Source organism: Pogoniulus pusillus, chromosome 1, assembly GCF_015220805.1.
Source record: "Pogoniulus pusillus isolate bPogPus1 chromosome 1, bPogPus1.pri, whole genome shotgun sequence".
NCBI lineage: Eukaryota > Metazoa > Chordata > Aves > Piciformes > Lybiidae > Pogoniulus > Pogoniulus pusillus.
The window spans coordinates 10,400,783-10,423,029 of NC_087264.1; the positions used below are offsets into that span (position 1 = coordinate 10,400,783).

The following is a 22,247-nucleotide window of genomic DNA, read 5'->3' on the forward strand; positions in this document are numbered from 1 at the left end:
ATAAATCATCTCTGCAGACAACCATTTCTCTGTGTTGACTTTAAACGCACGCCTAGTACAGAGACAGAGCACTAACCTACACACATCACTCCTGGGGAGTTCCAAAGAGGATATTCTACTTTATGGATTCCACAGGGAAAGTGACAATCTTTACATTTACTTGTTACATGCAGATTCACACTGAAATAAACACAAAGTAAACTAAGCCAAATCACACTGTTCATACCCACAATAGGAAACACAGCAACGAAAGAAGTGCTGCTAGGCACTCTGGAGAGGATTCATCTGGTAACTAACCAAGAAAATAAGTATCTGATCTATTCCCCTTACCTTTCCTCTCTACTCCCACTGATTTCAGACACTTATCTTAAAATGAAATAAATCATCCTCTGCAGACAACCATTTCCCTGTGTTGACTTTAAACATACGCTCAGTACAGAGACAGAGCACTAACCTACACACATCACTCCTGGGGCAGTCATTTCCCTACCTGCTGTGGACAGACAGGCAGTGATATGTGGGCATATAATCCTTAAGACTCATTGTACCATGTTCTCCTAAAAAAAAACAGGGCTTGGAAAGCTGAAGTCCTTCGGGGGTCAGACTGTAGCATACAGTACACATGATTTATTTAATGGTGCAAAACATTTTAAAGATCAGGGCAAAGGGAACAAAACAAAGACCATGGTGATTACACGATAAGAAGGATTCCCAGCCTGCCTAAATTTGACTTTAACACCATTCACAGACATAAGTTTTTCAATATTGCCTCGAAACATGTTCAGTTATGAAGTGAAATAAAAGGAGTTTGGAATGTAAGCACAAAGCCTTGAATTTTGGGGTTTGGTTTTTTTTAAATACCATCTGCTTGACAGCGTATTGCATTTAATCAACATTGCTAATTACAACAAACATTTCACCAAAAAGATCTAGCATTTTTGTTGCAAGGCCCAAGAACGGGATAAAAGATTGTTCTGTGTTACTGTTAAAACAAAAGAACATCTAAAATTGTTTTAACTGTTGCTACCAATTATGGGGAAAAAATTTCTTTGCACTTTCATTCAGCAGAATAATGGATTTGCCAGAAGTGCAGATAGTCATTAAGGACTTGTGCTAGTTTGAAGCTAGTTAGAATGTTTTGATGAGAAGAACTAGATTACAGGCTGTGAAAGACAAACAAGGGTGATGTCTACTTCACTCATAGGCATGCTGAGAGATATAAGAATAAGAATCCAAACATAGATAAAAGCATTTCTTCTGCTGGCAAGCTCCAAGCTGCATCTCTCTCTGACCTCACCCTCCATTTCTTTGACTAATCCACTTTGCTTCCTAACCCCCCTGACCGAACCTCCATTCTTCCTTGGGACTGGGGTAAGGTTGAGAGGGGTAGGGGGAAGGTGAAGGGATGGTTGAGAGCCCCTCCTGGGGACTCAGGTTTCTGGGAGGGCTGTTGTGTTTCTGTACTACCTTTTATCTTGTATATTTCTGTATATAACTGTATCTACTGTAAATATCTGCTTGTATACTGTGCTAAGCTGAAAAAAATAAGCTTCATTCAATTTCCAGAGCTGGCTGAGTCTAGTCTAGGTGATTTCCAAAGTTGGGGGGGGGAGGGCAGGGAACACCCAAACCATCACAGGACTAGACATAGACCAACACACGTTTGTTTTGGTCAACAGAACTTCCTGTTTAGGGCTAGAGAGACAGAAGTAGGGCATCACCATCGCATCCCTGCTCCCAAGTGGCACTGGAGGCCTGCATCATGACAGGTGACCAACTCCACCACTCAGTATCCAGAGCCACACACGACACCTTCTACCCATGGCAACGACTCAACAGCGTTTCACAACCACCTGAAGACCCATGAGCAGTCACAGAAACCAGAAAGCTGAAAAGCTACCTTATGAAGAACGAAGCCGCAGCTGAGGTACCTGCCGAGACCCCAGATGGAGCAACCACGTTCTGGGAGGCTGCCAAACTGCCTGCTCCCACGGGATCAGAGTTGTTCTGCCCTGAGCTGATCTGAACGTTGGGACCATCTTGGTGAATTTCTGGTGCCGTTTCTGCCTGAAAAAAAACCAAGCACAACAAGTGTACAGGTTAATATCCTTGCTGAATAGCCATGACAGGGCAGTCTCATGCAGCAGTTCCAAGTGAATCTTTCCAAGGGTGAAGGTGAAGATCAGCAATGGCTGAAGTTATACAGCTGGACAAGGGTACCACAGTAGGTCACGCAGCAGAGGGAGATAAAAGCCATGACTGCAGCAGATAAGCAGAAAAACACAGAGACCTTTTGTGATGGGTAATGCACAGTTAAATAATTTGACAGGCATGAAGAAATGGAAAAGGATAAGCAGAATCCTTTTGTTTTACAGTGTTATTTGGAAACTGGCAGAACTGTTTATCTGCTTCAGTTATAACTGTCAGGAGTTATTTTTCAGTGGCACATCATCTACAAGACCCATCAGTTTAAGAGAAACTAACCAAACAGTCACACTTGTAACATGCTTCCACATGAATAACTCCAAGAGCTAAATATTTTTTTTATTATTATTATAAAACATATAGAGCCCTGCTTCTCAGCATTAGCATGGAATAGAAGCATGGAATCAGTCAGGGTTGGAAGGGACCACAAGGATCATCTAGTTCCAACCCCCCTGCCATAGGCAGGGACAGCCTACCCTAGAGCAGGCTGCCCACAGCCTCAGCCAGCCTGGCCTTAAACACCTCCAGCCATGGGGCCTCAACCACCTCTCTGGGAAACCCATTCCAGGCTCTCACCACTCACACAATGAAGAACCTCCTCCTCACATCCAGTCTGAACCTACCCACTTCCAGCTTGCTCCATTCCCCCTAGTCCTGTCACTCCCTGAGAGCCTAAAAAGTCCCTCCCCAGGTTTTTTGTCAGACTCCTTCAGATACTGGAAGGCCACAAGAAGGTCACCTCAGAGCCTCCTCTTCTGCAGACTGAACAGCCCCAACTCTTTCAGTCTGTCCTCACAGCAGACTGCAGCCCTCTGATCATCCACATGGCCCTTCTCTGGACACACTCCAGCGTGTCCACATCCCACTTGTAATAGGGGCTCCAGAACTGGATGCAGTACTCCAGGTGGCTGCAAGTGCACACTGCTGGCTCATGCTGAGCTTCTCGTCCACCAGCACCCCCAAGTCCCTCTCCTCAGGGCTGCTTCCAGTCACTCACTGCCCAGCCTGGATTTGTGCTTGGGATTGTCTCGACCCAGATGCAGGACCTGGCACTTAGTCTTGTTGAACCTCATGAGCTTGGCTTGTGCCCACCTCTCCAGCCTGTCCAGATCCCTCTGGATGGATCCCTTCCCTCCAGCATGTCTGCTGCACCACACAGCTTGGTGTCATCAGCAAACCTGCTGAGGGTACACTCAATGCCTCTGTCCATGTCACAGATAAAGATGTTGAACAAGACTGGTGCCAGGACTGATCCCTGAGGGACATCTCTTGTCACTGGCCTCCACTTGGCCATGGAGCCATTGACAGCCACTCTTTGGATATGGCCATCAAGCCAGTTCTTTATCCATCTCGTGGTCCACCCATCATAGAATCATAGAATCATAGAATCAACCAGGTTGGAAGAGACCTCCAACATCATCCAGTCCAACCTAGCACCCAGCCCTAGCCAGTCAACTAGACCATGGCACTAAGTGCCTCAGCCAGGCTTTTCTTGAAGACCCCCAGGGACGGTGCCTCCACCACCTCCCTGGGCAGCCCATTCCAATGGGAAATCACTCTCTCTGTGAAGAAATTCTTCCCAATATCCAGCCTATACCTACCCTGGCACAACTTGAGACTGTCAAACCCATGTGTCACCAGCTAGGAGACCAGGATGTGGTGCGGGACAATGTCAAAGGCTTTGCTCAGATCCAGGTAAATGACATCATTATTGATAACAGCAGCGCAAGTGCACAACATTTTTTCCTCCTACAAATCATGCCAGTGGAAGAACAGGAGTGACTGGAGACATACCCTCTCCAGAATAAAGCATTTGTGGTATCTGAGACAAAGTTTGGAGGGGAGAAATTACTTTGGGATTTTGCCAGAAGATCAGACACATATATTGAGAAATTGTGTCTTGTTGATATCTCCATGTTCAGGCCACCAGCTCTCAGTACCAAGTTCAATTAAGCCCCATCAGTCAAATGCTCATTGACAGTGCTGGGAAGGTCTCCTTTTCAGAAGAACCTGCTCTATGTCTAGGAGCACTGAAGATTTAATTAAAGACGACACCACAATAAATATTTGTCAAGAGAGTTAATTGCTTCATGTATGATAATATATGATGTTTCTGTCATCTGAAATACTACTTTGACATTTCCAACTAATTAGCTAAAATAAATTCCAGAAAAGGAGACAGCCTTGTAATGAAGCACAAATGCAATTAGATACTTCCTGGGGTGCCACAAAAGTTTAACTTTTGTGCTGCCATAGATCATGTTTTACAACTAGAGATATGCAGGGATGGTTACAGGGACTTCCCACTTATGTACACACCCTCAATTTTCTCATGCACTAACCACCCAGAGTTTTTCTCATGAGAACTGAGGCAACCTGGTTATTAGGTACCAAGTGGAATAAAAAAACAACCAACAATCCACCAACTAAGTACTGTTCAACTGGTGCATGAAAGGACATCTGGGGATTCATATGGACTCGTTCCCATGGGCTGAGTGCTAAGCTCCCAGTACCCAGTGAAGACAACAAGAAGGAAGTGCACCCAGCTCTTTTGAATGTCTGCCATTTAAAGATTCATAATATTATCAGTATTATGGAGGAGCTGACTAATGCTTTATCATAGACTGCTACACAAAAAGTACTTTTATAGAGCTCACCTAAGCAGTCTCAGGCTGAGACACAGAAGAATAGTTACATGGATTAATTTAATCCTAGTGAAGCTACTCAGGCTAGAAGCCTAACTGGAAATTTTGAATAACCCTCTGCAAAATCCTTCACTTCTTAATAAAGAAGTCTCATAAGACCAAATGTCTTAGCTTTGTAGGCACAAAAACAGAGACCAAGCACTTTTAGAGATCAAGACTGACATAAAGAAATGGTATGACAGGAAGAAATGCTTAAAAACAAGAGTCTGTCTGACCCATCCACAATCTACTGGCAATGACATGCAGGAATGGAGATGCTTAGAAAAGAAACAGAACTTTTCATGTGGTTCATTGCTGAAAACTAAATGATGGAGTAATGAAGACTTTGAGGTGATTGATAACACAGGCACTTGATCATTAATGAACTGAAGTAACAAACGTGTGGTCTTGACCTCTACCAGTCACAGAAAGAATATGGAATGGGGAAAAACAGGCAGACAGGGAAAAATCCAACGTGACATCTGAACGTCTGAGTTACACAAACTGACACAAGTGCTAACCATAAGTGGAGCTTACTATGGACTTAGCAATTTACAGCTTAAGAAATCTACACCAGAAGCTCTGGAGCCAGTGAGTGACTCAACCTGATGCATCAGAGGGCTGCCACACACATGGGATATGAAGGCCAGCCAGAGAAGGAAACCCAACCAGCAACCACTACAGACAGTCCTACTGTCAGAATCCTTCCCTATGCTCCACCAGGAAGACCACCATTAATCCTCTGCTATTTCCATATGCTTTCCACAGGTGCTATATTAGACAACCAGAATCTGAAAGAAAGTTGTAATTGACATCTTGAAAAAAGGAGGCAGAAGCAGCAACGTGTTTCTAATCGATCAAAGATGCATAATCCAAAGATAAATATGGACTCTGCAGAGTTAGCATGAAACTCCAGTGAATTTTACAGCAAAGTGTAGCAGATTTGCAAAAAAAACTGACTGGAGATTCTTAACAGGTCAGTTCCTGTAAAAACTATTCATATCTTACAATCAACCAGGTTAGAAGAGACCTCCAAGATCATCCAGTCCAACCTAGCACCCTGCCCTAGCCAATCAACTAGACCATGGCACTAAGTGCCTCATCCAGGCTTTGCTTCAACACCTCCAGGGATGACAACTCCACCACCTCCCTGGCTGGGCAGCCCATTCCAATGCCAATCACTCTCTCTGCCAACAACTTCCTCCTGACATCCAGCCTAGACCTCCCCCAGCACAACTTGAGACTGTGTCCCCTTGTTCTATTGCTGGTTGTCTGGGAGAAGAGATCAACCCCCACCTCGCTACAGTCTCCCTTCAGGTAGTTGTAGACAGCAATGAGGTCAGCCCTGAGCCTCCTCTTCTGCAGGCTAAACACCCCCAGCTCCCTCAGCCTCTCCTCATAGGGTTTATGTTCCAGGCCCCTCACCAGCTTTGTTGCCCTTCTCTGGACACCTTCCAGCATCTCAACATCTTTCTTGAATTGAGGGGCCCAGAACTGGACATAGCACTCAAGGTGTGGCCTGACCAGTGCTGAGTACAGGGGCAGAATAACCTCCCTTGTCCTACTGGCCACACTGTTCCTGATACAGGCCAGGATGCCATTGGCTCTCTTGGCCACCTGGGCACACTGCTGGCTCATCTTCAGCTACTATCTACTAGTACCCCCAGCTCCCTTTCTACCTGGCTGCTCTTCAGCCACTCTGTCCCCAGACTGTAGCACTGCTTGGGGTTGTTGTGGCCAAAGTGTAGGACCTTGCATTTGGCCTTGTTAAATCTCATCCCATTGGCCTCTGCCCACCCATCCCTCTGCAGGGCTCTCTTACCCTCCAGCAGATCCACACCTGCTCTAGCTTGGTGTCATCTGCAAGCATACTGACACTGGACTCAATCCCCTGGTCCAGATCCTCAAAAAAGATATTGAACAGGACTGGGCCCAGCACTGATCCTTGGGGAATAGCACTAGTGACAGCTGCCAACTGGATGTGACACCATTCACCACCACTCTCTGGGCCCAGCTTTTAACTGCTTTTTGAGTTCTATGAGAACTTAGAAACCTACATTTCTAAAAGACCCATGAGTATGAATGTTACCAGGCATCTAACATTAAATATCCCAATCAAACTTGGTGTTTCAGTTACTAGACAGTGAACACACTTTCCAAACCAACACATCTATGTTGAATGTCTGCAAATTGCTGTTCCCACATTAGACACTTTCAAAAAGTCCATTTGTAATTTTTGGGTAAATCTGAGACTTATATGTTCAGTTCTGTGCATTCATGAAAGGAGGAAGTGAAGCTGCACTGATTCTTGCAGAGGGAGAGAAGTAAGTTATGCAAGATAAAAGCATCAGAAGGCTATCACAGAATACAATCTCTGTCTTTTTTATTAAGTCTTCATTAGCCAGTTCATATTCTCCAACACAGAGGTAACATGAGTCATAGAACTGTGAAATACCAGACTGGAAAGGACCTCAAGGGTCATCTGGTTCAACTGTCTATCAGCTTTGCTGTATGGTGAGAAGCTGAAAAAGCACAAAACATTTTTTTTTCTGAATTTAGAATTAATCTCAAGCACTGCTTGCACCACACAAAGTGGCTGAATTTTCCTTCTACCACGTTTAGCTCTCCTGAGAGAGATCTTAGCTGATGAGGAGGGCTCATGTATGAGGAAGTTTCCCGCAGCAGAAGAACGAAAGACAAGTGATGGGACCCACTTGAACACTCTAGTTATGTCACACCAAGGTTTCAGCTTGTGTCACTTCGAGATGCTGAAGAGGTATAAGTGAAGGGGGGTTGTATTGAACTAAATACAGGAAATACTCCTGTGCCTCTCTCATCTCAACCCATGCTCTTCTGGGGATTGCATGTAGAAAACTTCTCTAAAGGAATGGGAGAAACTCAGCACTAAAGTGTGCAGAGAGAGGACGCCAGCCTGCAGCTGAGAAGAAACTCAGCTTCATCTCTTACTACATTTTCATAAATTACTCCTGATCACCTCTTACTACCTTTTGTTAAATTACTCCTGGTCAAACACAGAAATGACAAGCTTGGCACCGTAAAGCATTGCTGACTGCCTTGAATATTTCAAGTGTCATAGGCAGCTGCATTCAGAGATTAATGTTTGTTTTAATTTTCTAAGAAAAGATTTGCTGGATACAAGCCATTAACCCCTTGGAAACCAGCTAATCCTCAAAGGAAGGAGTTCCAAAATGGTTCTAGAGGACCCCTTCCCTCTACTCTCTCTGATGCCACATAAAAACTGGTATGAAGAAAAGCACAGCAAGAACAACATCTGAAAATGTCACATCAGGCATTCTGCGTGTGCAGGAACGAATGATCACAGGATCACAGGATGTTAGGGGCTGGAAGGGACCCAAGGAGATCATCAAGTCCAACCCCCCTGCCAGAGCAGGACAATCCTATCTAACACAGATCACAGAGAAACACATCCAGACAGGCCTTGAAAGTCTCTAGGGAAGGAGACCCCCACAACCTCTGTGGGAAGCCTGTTCCAGTGCTCTATGACCCTTACAGTAAAGAAGTTCCCCCTTGTGTTGAGACAGAACCTCTTGTGCTGCAATTTACACCCATTGCTCCTTGTCCTATCGCAGGGAGCAAGTGAGCAGAGCCTGTCCCCACCCCGTCCTGGCAGCCTTCAGATACTTATAAACATTTATCAAATCCCTTCTTCCTTTTCTCCAGACTAAAAAGCCCCAGGTCCCTCAGCCTCTCCTCATAAGCTGTGCCCTCCAGTCCCCTAATCATTCTCGTAGCTCTCCACTGGACTCTCTCCAGCAGATCCCTGTCCCTCTTAAACTGGGGAGCCCAAAACTGAACACAGTATTCAAGATGAGGTCTTACCAGGGCAGAGTAGAGAACCTCCCTTGATCTGCTGGACACACTCTTCCTAATACAACCTAGGATCCCATTGGCCTTCTTGGCCACAAGGGCACATTGCTGTGCCATGGGTAACTTGTTATCCACCAGCACCCCCAGGTCCCCCTCTCCACAGGGTGGCTCTCCAGCAGGTCACCTCCCAGCCTGTACTGGTGCAGTTTATTGTTCCTCCCCAGATGCAGGACTCTGCACTTGTCCTTGTTGAACTTCATCTGGTTCCTCTGTGCCCAGCTCTCCAGTCTGTCCAGGTCTCTCTGGATGGCTGCACAGCCTTCAGCTGCATCAGCCAAGCCTCCCAGATTGGTGTCAGCAGCAAACTTGCTGAGCAGACACTCTGTGCCCTCATCAGTGTCATTGATGAAGATGTTGAACAGGACTGGCCCCAGCACTGATCCCTGGGGGACACCACTAGTCACAGCTCTCCAGCTGGACTTGGCACCACTGATCACCACCCTCTGAACTCTATCTTGCAACCAGTTCCTAACACTGTCTGCTCTTCCATCCCATACTTCCTCAGCTTGCTCATTAAAATGTCATGGGAGACAGTGTCAAAGGCCTTGCTGAGGTCAAGGTAGACTACATCCACTGGTTTCTCTGAATCTACCCATTCCGTTATGGGTAGATGTCTCAGTGCTTTATATCAGTGCCTGTGTCATGGATGGGAGGGTTTCAGCACTGCATCCCAGTGCCTGTCTTGAGGGCATGGGAGCAGAGTTGCATTTTGGCTGGCAGCATCTACATATGCATTTGAAATTGGCCAGGCCACACAAATCAATGACAGCATGAGTTGCTCCCAGTTAAGGCAGCCAAAAGCTAGGGGAGAGGGCAGCAAGAGACAGAAGCAACCTGACATCCTCAGATCATGGAGGCACGCTGGGCAGAGCAGGGGCATCCCCTGCCCCATTCCTGATTCCCAGCATGCAGGTTCCCTGCTGTGCCTAGCTGGCAGGAAACATCTGCCCAGTTTTAATAAATCAGACTAGTCCAAAATTACACTGCAGACAAGTTTGCCATAGATTATATTTCCAGGTACACAGTACACTCTCAGACCATTACCATCTGAAGGACAATTACAACCCTAACAAGCTTTTTACAACATTGAATTGCAAAGCCAAAAACTAAGCCATAATATTTCCGGTTTCCTGAACATTTCCATTCTCTGAACATTGACTTTTGGCCAGGGATCAAGGAAAAAAAAAAATGACAAACTGGATGCTCTGCAAAATATGTGCTGGCAACAGGCAAGAAAAACAGGGGAATATAAAAATATAGGGAAAATATATATATATATAATGCCACAATAGTACAGTTGTGGTTAAAAAAAAATCCCAAACAATATTAAAAAGTAGGATTTTTTTTTTATTTTAACAATACTGAAGGCTGGATTGAGACACAAAATAATCAGATATGATGTCTAAACACAAGGATCCAGGGCAGACTCACAGAAGAGCGAATCTAAAAAGACAGAAAAGCATCAATGGGTTTGACATCTCTGTAATTAGAATCAGAACTTAATACAATTCATTTTGAAATATCAGTCCCATAGCAAAACATTCAGTAGGGCTTCAACAGTGAACTGAAGGCGAAGCTCTAGCAAGATCAAGCCTGAGTCTGTACTGGGATGATTTCTTTTTTCTCCTTTTCTTGTTTTCAGACTTTTCTGACCAGCAAGTGCACATCGACAGGTTTGAGTATTTGCTTTAACTTGCTATCTTCTGCTTCTCCCCCAGGCAGAAAGGGAGCTGGGGGTACTGGTAGATAGTAGCTGAACATGAGCCAGCAGTGTGCCCAGGTGGCCAGGAGAGCCAATGGCATCCTGGCCTGCATCAGGAACAGTGTGGCCAGTAGGACAAGGGAGGTTATTCTGCCCCTGTACTCAGCACTGGTCAGACCACACCTTGAGTACTGTGTCCAGTTCTGGGCCTCTCAATTCAAGAAGGATGTTGAGGTGCTGGAACATGTCCAGAGAAGGGCAACAAAGCTGGTGAGGGGCCTGGAGCACAAATCCTATGAGGAGAGGCTGAGGGAGCTGGGCCTGTTTAGCCTGGAGAAGAGGAGGCCCAGGGGTGATCTTGTTGCTGTCTACAACTACCTGAAGGGGCATTGTAGCCAGGTGGGGGGTGGCCTCTTCTCCCATGTAACCAGCAATAGAACAAGGGGACACAGTCTCAAGTTGTGCCAGGGTAGGTATAGGCTGGATGTTAGGAAGAAGTTCTTCACAGAGAGAGTGATTTCCCATTGGAATGGGCTGCCCAGGGAGGTGGTGGAGGCACCGTCCCTGGGGGTCTTCAAGCAAAGCCTGGCTGAGGCACTTAGTGCCATGGTCTAGTTGATTGGATAGGGCTGGGTGCTAGGTTGGACTGGATGATCTTGGAGGTCTCTTCCAACCTGGTTGATTCTATGATTCTATGATTCTCTTGGTAGCACAAGGATGGAGAAGCAGTGTCCTGTTCCTCTGAATAGGGGCTCTGAATCTCATTTTGACTCAGACCTTTCCCAAACCATTCTCCTTGATCCTTAAGAAATGTATTAAGGTTTTGGACAGGCCTCGAGTGAGACTCCCACTACAAAAATGCCTGTGTTCTCAGGCTGGAAGGTCTCTGCAGCCAGGGCTCTGGTAGGACAGAGATGCCACTATGCAGCAGTGGACCAGTTACTTCACATTTTGGCCACTCAGAACACCAGTACCAAAAGAGGCAACAAGTGATGCTCTTTTTTAACTGTCTGACCACTAATCATACAGACTTCACCTTCCTATTTGTTCATGTAAACTTAAAACCTGGAAAGTCAAGAAGACATCAAAAGGGAGTCAAGAGGGACATAGATCCAGCTGCACATAAATACTCTCATATTGTGACTTTTGCAGTGCTACGGATTTAAAACAGCCAGGATAGAAGAACTGTTTCTTCTAATGCCTCCAGGCAAGCATCAAAAAGTGTTGCCCAGAGCCCTCTCCATTGACTTGTATTACAATAGTTACAGTGCATGTCCAAAAAAAGCCAAAAACTATAGCTCTGTACTGCTTGGGGTGTTTGAATTTACTATTGTGGCTGAAATTAAAAATTAACTGCTTATTCGAGTGGACAAATACATAGTTGAAACCCTGCTTTTTGTCAGAGGCTGATGTGAGCAAGCAAAGGAATTCACTAACAAACTCACAATAATGCAAATTTCTGTCAGCTTAGAATCAGGTTTCCTACCAGAACACAAATGTTTTTTCCATTAGGACTGCTCTAATAGCAGCAAAACACAGAACACATACAGAGCTTTGAACTGGAGACCTGATGTCACCTTCCTTACTGCAAAAGAAAGCCTCAGTGATTTCAGGCCATTCAATAAAAAAATCTCACTGTGCCTTGATTACTCTCTACTTAGCAAAAAGGAATAAACAGGTTGCCAAGAAGCACAGCTCTTAAATTTTGTTATAATCTTGTTGTAATGACTGACTTACAGTGTCAGCAAATAAAGCCAAAGCTAGATCATAGAATCAACCAGGTTGGAAGAGACCTCCAAGATCATCCAGTCCAACCTAGCACCCAGCCCTAGCCAGTCAACTAGACCATGGCACTAAGAGCCTCATCCAGGCTTTGCTTGAACACTTCCAGGGACAAAGATTCCACCACCTCCCTGGGCAGCCCATTCCAATGCCAATCACTCTCTCTGGTAAGAACTTCCTCCTAACATCCAGCCTAGACCTCCCTGGCACAGCTTGAGACTGTGTCCCCTTGTTTTGTTGCTGGTTGTCTGGGAGAAAAGACCAACCCCCACCTGGCTACAGCCTCCCTTCAGGTAGTTGTAGAGAGCAATGAGGTCACCCCTGAGCCTCCTCTTCTCCAGGCCAAACAATCCCAGCTCCCTCAGCCTCTCCTCATAGGGTTTGTGTTCCAGGCCCCTCACCAGCTTCATCGCCCTTCTCTGGACACGTTCCAGCACCTCAACATCTCTCTTGAATTGAGGAGCTCAGAACTGGACACAGGACTCAAGGTGTGGCCTGACCAGTGCTGAGTACAGGGGCAGAATAACCTCCCTTGTCCTACTGGCCACACTGTTCCTGATGCAGGCCAGGATGCCATTGGCTCTCTTGGCCACCTGGGCCAAGATAGATAGAAACTGCTGTTCCGAATTTCTACTTAATCATGCTTCAACTGCTTGTGTATTTGATGTAAGTTCTCTTTAAAGAGAACCTCTCTTGGGATCAATTTGCCTGACAGCTACCATGGGCAAAGCATCCAGTGACTAGTATCTTGCTCAAAGAGGCACAAGCTCTCATTTTAACTGAAATAGTACCCGAGTCTTTAATAGACCCACATCTAGAGCATAAGATTCAGTGACAGGCAAGTCATGCAACAGCATTAAGTTTGCAAACACAAGGAGAGCTCTGATTACGTGCACTGAAGGACACCAAGGTCCTAAATTAGATATTGAGCTGTGCAGATGATGCTCTTTTTCCCTTGTGGCTGCTCCCTCCTTACCTACTGGATCACATGTGGGAACCATGTGATCCAGATCTACACTGAGATTTTCAAGCCTATCAATGTCCCAAAGCTCTCACAAGTAGCCAAATGTCATGACACTGAAGAACTCCAGAACTTCCCAAATGCAAGTGGGGAAAAAACTGCCAGGTGAGATTAGACATAACTAAAGCCATGTATTTAGGGAAAAATAACCTAAATCACTGATGAACTCAAAAGTTGCAGTTACAGTTTGGAAGGTCTAGTAGTCATTGAGGCAATTCCTCTGAAATCAAGACGTAGCAGCAGACAAAAAAAAACACCAAGCCAGACATCACAAGGCAGGGCACAGAGGAAAACAAGAGTGTTCACATACTGAGTAGCAAATTCAGTCCTAAGCCATCTCGAGATGGGGTGGTGAAGTAAGAGACAAGCAAGTTAATGGTCAAGAAGAGGGAGCTGCTGCCTCAGGAGGAGATATGAAAGAGGCTGGGACTCTCATTTAGAGAGGGGAAGGGTAAGAGAGGTCCATCTGAGCTTTACAAGATAATGGAGGTAGTGTGAGCCAAAAGTGAGCAATTCTTTGCATTGGGATAGTGAACTTAAGGAACCTGCTGACATAGGAGGCCATGGAGGCAGACAGTGCCAGCAGGGTCAAAAAGGAATTAAATTCCTGGACAGAAAGTCTACAAACAGATAGTAAAGTGAACAGACGGGGATGTGGCCCTGAGACTTCCAACTGTGCATGCTGGGGAGTATGAGCCGACTGCAGAAAGCAGCCAAGCTCCACAGCTCTAAGCACCATTTCCAGCTGCACTGCTGGAGATAGCCATGGGCCAGATGGGCTACAGCTGAGACCCAGTAGGCTGTTTCTAACGTTCTTCTCATTCCCACACAATCTCCTCACTAGAGTCTTTCTCAGCCTATCTACTAGCAGAAGGTTGCACTATTCCCATAGGCACTCATCAGTACTTCAGGCTCATCAGGTGAAGTTGGTGAGACTCAAGCAGATGTTTACACAGCTACTCTGTGTGAACCAAACACACCCAGGTCCTTCCAAAGCCATGCATCAGAGGGGCTCATCTCCCCTTCTTCACTCTTTCACTGCTAATCTTCCTGCTACAACTGCTAACTGCCTTCGTTGCCCAATTTTACCACCATCACTTTTGAGATGCAGAAAGGGGAGGTTCTGAATGACAGATCATTATCTTTTGCCCAGTAGTGCCAAAAACACAGCAATGGACTCCTGACTACATCACCTTTCAAACCCTTCCTTTAACTAAGGTATCAGAAAAGAACAAACTCATCCAGTTTTCAGACAGTGGTAGGTATCTAAGGCCAGAGGAATTAACTCAGATGTGTTTGGGCACTGAAAAAAAAAAGGAATTAATAAGTCATCTTTGGAAGATGCTTCACTACAATGTCACTTTGTGTAATAATTTATATGAACTCACTTCTCTAGAAGTGTTTCACGCCTCAATCTTACAAGCAGTACTTTCAGATTCAAAGTTAACCTCTAATTATTGATCCTTCATTACACTGGGAAATTACCTCATCGTAGTTTCAAAGTTCTATTTATAAGTTTAATAATCTCATCATTGATTAGGGTGACTGTATCCTAATTATAAATCCATTACCTCTTCAACAATGAAATAAAATCAATAACGCACATAAATGGGGAAAAAAGGCATTCAAATGCGTACATTAATGTCATTTCAAGTAGTGCTATTTTTATGCACCATCTCTAACAAAACTGTCACATCATTAGCAATAATGTGAAAAATCTTTTTCAATTAGTAGAGCTGATTTGATGCTATGTTCAGTAAAGTGGCAATCCATTCCATTAAATACACGTCTATGAAACGCTTGAAACATCTATGAGCTCTATCTATACATCATAAATTCTCTCCCAAGTGCTGAAATAGAAAAGTAGATACACTTTCTACTGATGTTTTTCAAACATCCTTCAGAAGCTACCACCCAGGGCATTGGAAGTAACAAAGAGCATCAGTATTTGCCACATGCTCAGCCACTCACACCACAAAACAATAGGAGGCGCGTACGGCAGAGGTAACACTGTGCACAGCTCGACTACCTAAAGGGCCACGAACTGAACATGCCATCATGCCAGTGCACAGCCTGCACTGCTGCCAATTCAAAGCACTTTCCCAAAAATGCATGGTTCACAATCCTGTTTTACACAAGCAGGATGACTGGACAGTCCATACCCACATCCAGCCGTGCAAATCACTTCCTTCCATGTGGTACAAAAAGACCACAACAGAAACCTTGTTCTTCCCGAGCCTGCACATGACTAAGGTCTGAGCTCCATCTGAGTTTAGAATAGAACAGAACAGAACAGAATCAACCAGATTGGAAGAGACCTCCAAGATCATCCAGTCCAACCTAGCACCCAGCCCTAGCCAATCAACTAGATCATGGCACTAAGTGCCTCAGCCAGGCTTTGCTTGAACACTTCCAAGGATGGTGACTCCACAGCCTCCCTGGGCAGCCCATTCCAGTGCAAATCATTCTCTTTGTGAAGAACTTCCTCCTAACATCCAGCCTAGACCTCCCCTGGCACAACTTGAGACTGCATCACCTTGTTCTGTTGCTGATTGCCTGGCAGAAGAGACCAACCCCCACCTGGCTATAACCTCCTTTCAGGTAGTTGTAGATAGCCATGAGGTCACCCACGAGCCTCCTCTTCTCCAGGTTAAACAACTTCAGCTTCCTCAGCCTCTCCTCATAGGGTTGTGTTCCAGGCCCCTCACCAGCTTTGTTGCCCTTCTCTGGACATGTTCCAGCACCTCAACATCTCTCTTGAATTGAGGAGCCCAGAACTGGACACAGGACTCAAGGTGTAGCCTGAACAGTGTTGACTACAGGGGAAGAATAACCTCCCTTGTCCTACTGGCCACACTGTTCCTGATGCAGGACAGGATGCCATTGGCTCTCTTGGCCACCTGGGCACACTGCTGGCTCATTTTCAGCTACTATCTACCAGTACGCCCTGGTCCCTTCCTGCCTGGCTTCTCTCCAGCCACTCTGTCCCCAGCCTGTAGCGCTGCTTGGGATTGTTGTGGCCAAAGTGCAGAACCCTGCACTTGGCATTGTTAAATCTCATCCCAAGATGGTATCTGGCTTCTCTGCTGTATTAATATCTGAAGCCAAAGGGCATTGTTCAGCTACAGCCCACTCTTAACAACCAGTGTAAGTAGTACTGAGAGAGCAACGGCAGCCTCGTAAAAGCATTTCTACATGAGGCACATAGGGTCTTTCTCAAACACTGGATGCCATTTCTGAGCTCCAGTCAAAATGCATGAACCTTTCCTGCGAGGTGGTTTATAATGCTGATGTGACGTGGGATGATGCAATGATTAACAAACAAAATTCCTCGGTTCCTTGGAGAAGTAATTCATAGTGGAGCACGCACACAGTACAAATGGGACCAGTGAGAAGCAAAAGAAGGCAAAGGGAACTAAGTGAACAGTCAAGAGTTGAAAATGTAAATATTTGGAGTGAAAAATGAGGTGAGTTTTTTTTTACTGTAGTAGACAATACTCTTGCTGGTTGAGAGAATGTAGTGTAAACTGAAAGTAAATCCAGTGGATTATCATATGCATATAATCTCTAAAGCCTTCTTGTCTTAAATTTGCCTCTGACAAGCACAGGTGAAGTCTGGGCCAACATCACTGCTTCTTGACTTCAACTGCCAGGAAAGGCGAGTATGGACTTGTTTCCCTGTGAGTGCAGTAATAACAACAGCTTAGCCTAGAGGGATGACGCATCAAAAGAACTGTTTTCAGGTGGTAATTTGAGCCACAAGAGAGGCTGAGTCCTGTGAATAGTTACCCTGTCCCACAACTGTAAAAGTGATACTATGGCATGAGTGTCAAACAACATAAAGAGATGCAGTCCACACCCTCATTTCCATCTTGCAGCCAGTACCCTTTTTGTCAACTCCTAAGATTCTTCTTTAGTCACTCTGATATCTGGGAACGCATTAAAAACTAACCTCATTTTCACCTTCAGTGTCCCACACCGAGGGCAATCTACAGAAAAACAAGCATGAGGACCTTAGCAACTAAACAAACCAGAAGGCTGTGCTTTTATCTGCGTGGTTAAGACCGATTTGCCAACCCACACTTTCTAAGCTGGTCTGATACCTGGCTGCTGGGGCAAGGTTTCACTGACTGAACATGTGGTGCCAGTAGCAGCGTCTTCCACCCACACCACATCCTTCCATCTGTGTTTGGTAAGGCAATAAAGTGCAATGCAAGGCATTACTGCCCAGCCAAGATTTAAGTCTCAGGAACAACTTTTCCACAGGAGCTGTAAGTTACATTAGTATGAGAAAGCATTTAGTAACTTGGATCAAAAAGTTTCCTTCTGCTGTTCAGACTTGTTATGGAGAGTGACCAACACTAACTGTGAAGATTGGGTTTTTTACCACCCCTTTTCCTTTAAGTACAAGAGCAGCAATGCCAACACAGAAGTCAGAAAAGCCTCTCTGCAGTCCTGGGTTCATCATGAATTTGGGGTTTGCTACTGATTTCTGCAGACCCAAGATGTTAGACAAGGAGTCTGAGAAATGTCCTAAAGCTCAAAGTCATCCAGATGTCTCAGAGATAAGACTTATGGTCAAGGCACTGCATTTTAATTCTTTTGTTACAAGGTGTATTGCATGCATTGTATTAATAAAAGGTCACTGAGGAAGTTATCAAGAAGGAATTTTCAAATTAATTTTAAAATCCATTTGGTGGGACATTTATCAAAGTAAAAAAGTAAACGCTAGAAAGTCAATCTTGTCATCCTTCTGGGTTCCACAGTCAGCTTTTTACTGTGTCTTCTAACCAAAATGTAAGTCCTTCCTCGCTATAAACAGACAAAGAGGATTTAAGGAAACTCAGCAGAGGCTTACATACCCTCTCATGAGTCCATCTGGTTTAGATTAGGGTAAGCAAAAGGCATATTCCTAGAAACTACAGGAGAATTTTAACTGTGACTGAAAAGTGACTTTTCATATAAAACAAACTCACTCCTTTAACCTCAGAGCATATGCACCTATTGACACGTGGTGTAGGTGAACCCTCCCTCTCTGAACGTCACTGAATCAGGCCATAAATGGACACCTAACTTTAACTTTGTGAATGCTCTCAGTGGCATACATTGGACTTTTGAGAAATTTCTAGTGCTATGTATGCTTTAAAAGTTTCACTAAAGTCACCTTCAATTTTCCAGTGCTGCAACTTTGCAAAAGTTGGCCAGTAGGACAAGGGAGGTTATTCTGTCCCTGTACTCAGCACTGGTCAGGCCACACCTTGAGTGCTGTGTCCAGTTCTGGGCTCCTCAATTCATGAGAGATGTTGAGATGCTGGAACGTGTCCAGAGAAGGGCAATGAAGCTGGTGAGGGGCCTGGAACACAGCCCTGTGAGGAGAGGCTGAGGGAGCTGGGGGTGTGCAGCCTGGAGAAGAGGAGGCTCAGGGGTGACCTCATTGCTGTCTACAGCTACCTGAAAGGAGGCTGTAGCCAGGTGGGGGTTGGTCTCTTCTGCCAGACAACCAGCAACAGAACAAGAGGACACAGTCTTAAGTTGTGCTGGGGGAGATTTAGGCTGGATGTTAGGAGGAAGTTCTTTCCAGAGAGAGTGATTGGCATTGGAATGGGCTGCCCGGGAGGGTGATGGAGTTGCTGTCCCTGGAGTTGTTGAAGAAAAGCCTGGCTGGGGCACTTAGTGCCATGGTCTAGTTGACTGGCTAGGGCTGGGTGCTAGGTTGGACTGGATGATCTTGGAGGTCTCTTCCAACCTGGTTGATTCTATGATTCTATGAAAATTCCTAATAGGGCTTTTTAAAAATATTTTTTTAAAGCAGCTTAGCAACTGGTAAAGATTTAAGCAGCTACAATATTTTACCTTCTAACCAGTATCTATTGTATATATTCAAATTAGAATCACAGTATGACAAGGACAGAATTTTGCATAAGATAAAAGAAAAAGCAATTTGCAAAACAAATTCTGCTTCACTGCGATTTCCTTACAGCACATGGCCTGGCTACCACTTTTATGCAGTGCATAACACTGCATACTAATAACACAGTCAGGTGAAAGCATACAGGAAGACCATTTTCCACAATACATGCAGAGACTTCTAATAAGTGCAATGAGGTATTTTCAGTGATTTTCATGTTCTAACTCTCATCCCAAGCACAAATCCAGGCTGGGCAGTGACTGGCTGGAGGGCAACACTGAGGAGAGGGACTTGGGCATGCTGGTGGACGAGAAGCTCAGCATGAGCCAGCAGTGTGCACTTGCAGCCCAGAAAGACAACCAGATCCTGGGCTGCATCAGTAGAAGTGTGGCCCCTCTACTCTGCTCTGCTGAGACCTCACCTGGAGTACTGCATCCAGTTCTGGAGCCTCCATTACAAGAGGGATGTGGAGATGCTGAAGTCCGTCCAGAGAAGGGTCACGAGGACGATCAGAGGGCTGCAGCACCTCTGCTATGAGAACAGACTGAAACAGCTGAGGCTGTTCAGTCTGGAGGAGGCTTTGAGGTGACCCTCATGTGGCCTTCCAGGATCTGAAGGGGTCTGACAAAAAAGCTGGGGAAGGACCTTTCAGGCTATCAGGTAGTGACAGGACTAGGGGGAATGGAGCAAAGCTGGAGGTGGGGAGATTCAGAGTGGATGTGAGGAGGAAGTTGTTGAGCATGAGAGTGGTGAGAGCCTGGAATGGGTTGCCCAGGGAGGTGGTTGAGGCCCCATGCCTGGAGGTGTTTAAGGCCAGGCTGGATGAGGCTGTGGCCAGCTTGATCTAGGGTAGGGTGTCTGTGCCCATGGCAGGGGGGTTGGAACTGGATGATCCTTGTGGTCCCTTCCAACCCTGACTGCTTCGATGATTCTACACCTATGAAGCCTATCCTCCTCCTCTTCTGCTTCTGTGTTCACAACTGAGCACCAATGCTGAGCACTGCTAACATGTTTTTTCATTTGAGTAGCAACTTTATATTCACTTGTCAGGTCTAGAATTCTAAACATCAATATAAAGCTATTTATTAATTACAGCTGTCAGTTATCCACTACAAATCAGCTGCCTTGCCTGGAGTTATGCCATCTCCCTGCCCTCTACAGTGCTTGCTGTCTGGTCAGACTACTTATCTCTGCTACTGGTGTTTATGTTTTGTAATTTTTCACAACAGGCCACTTGGGTAAAGCAGCTGATTACATCTTCACCTTTTGCACCTTGGTTTCAATTCTAGTCTTCCCTCCCTGGACCTTTCTCCAGATCTTTAATTGCTGTTCCTCTTCACAGCTCCTGAAGCCCACGGTTATTATTTTGGATTGAGCAGCACCCACACTAATGCTTTCAAAACACATTCCTTCTCAAAAAATTTACAATCTATATAATGGATTTTCACACTTGAACTCCAAACATTTATTAAAAATTTATGATGTCCTGCACTTCTGACCCCCAACATTCAGCCCAGAAGTGTTTTTGCAACCCTAAGTGACATTACAAGGTAAAATATGTGAGTTTGGTGAGGCAGATGAGAAGAGCAGAAATCAAATCATTTTTTTTTCCTCTCCACCTGCAATTCCACTACTGCCATTATTAAAACTAACCATACATAAAAAAATTATGGATCTTGGAGGAATATTTGCAGGTACAATGTCTCCTGAGGTTTGGCAGTTGTACTTTCGTGCCCACAAGGTGCTGGGCATACAGCACTCTGTGTCAGCCACCCATGCAAGGGTTTGCTCTGTGTCACCCAGCTGGGCTCTGCCAGCACCAGCAGAAAGCCGCAGGCACCTTCAGCAGACAAGGCGAGCCAGGACAAACATCCAAGATGAGAAGGGCAAAGTACCTCTTAGAGATGCCAGCTCCTCTCCCACAACTACAAAGGAAAGCACAGTAACTAGCTTGGAATAAACAGTCGTCTCTTTGGCAGCTAAAAATAGCTGAGATGAGCCCTAGCCTTAGCCTTTATCTGTGTCCATCTTTCCATCTTTGGAAAATTTATCACACTCACTTCATATGCAGCACTGAGTTAAACTGCTGAGAGGTAAAGCACCTGCAGAAGTGTCACAGACCACAGGATATTAGACGCTGGAAGGGACCCAAGGAGATCATCGACTCCAACCCCCCTGCCAGGGCAGGACAATACTATCTAACACAGATCACAGGTTGTTCAGCACTTGTATCAAGAACCCCTCTGTTAAGAAAAGAGTGCAAAAGCACAGATTCCAAATGAAACAGGTTTTATACAGAGTGGCCAAAATAATTCAAATCACAACTGAGAAATAAACTACCCAGGAAAGGGATCATGGTTTTCTTCTAAATTTGCACAGTATCTTGCCTAAATGGGAACTGAAGACTCCAAGATGCAGTCATGTAACAGCTAGTAAATAGCATATTCCATGCTGTCCTCTCCACTGCAACTCTTCTTACTCCAGAATTCCTCTAGCCAGACCAGCTTTGCCTCCAAAGAAGATGGGAAAGGTTATTAAAAACAGACACCTCTAAAAGTATGCATATCCATAGTTCTCCCCTGGGTTAACCTTAAATCTAAATTCTGACTCCAACTTCAAGAAAGAATAGCCAAAAGCATTTCCCAAACCATTGTTTAAAGACAATAAATAAACAAAATTTTCTAATTGGAAAGGAAGTTCAGACTTAATCTACAGAAGTCAGAGAACTCCAATCTTTACAAAATTTTAAGGCAAGGTGAGATAAGCATCGGACAAGAATGTCCTGCAGTGGATGTTGTCCTAGGCAAGGGCTAAGCTAAATTATTCCTGAAATCCCTCCAATCCTACCTCCTTTGACAGCTGTGATTCCTCAGGGGAAAAGCATAGAAGCAGCACTTTCTTTTTTACCCACCCACACATCTTCATCAGACACAAGGCTCTTAATAATACAAAAGGCAGCAAGAGAATTCAGACCGGCACAGAATGGGATGAGATGCACAACACAATCCTCAGTAACTACTCTGGGTCTTAAATTAA

At 45.1% G+C, this 22,247-nt stretch overlaps 1 protein-coding gene across 4 annotated transcripts in view; it reads right to left on the reverse strand.

Annotated features, from left to right (window-relative positions):
- Nucleotides 1-22,247, reverse strand: part of KIF26A (kinesin family member 26A) — a 124,854-nt gene that overhangs the window by 59,767 nt on the left and 42,840 nt on the right. For all 4 annotated transcript variants that reach the window (XM_064163683.1, XM_064163602.1, XM_064163763.1 and 1 more), the window contains one exon: nt 1,901-2,067. In XM_064163683.1, the coding sequence (XP_064019753.1) occupies nt 1,901-2,067 (167 nt within the window). The remainder of the gene's footprint in view (nt 1-1,900; nt 2,068-22,247) is intronic.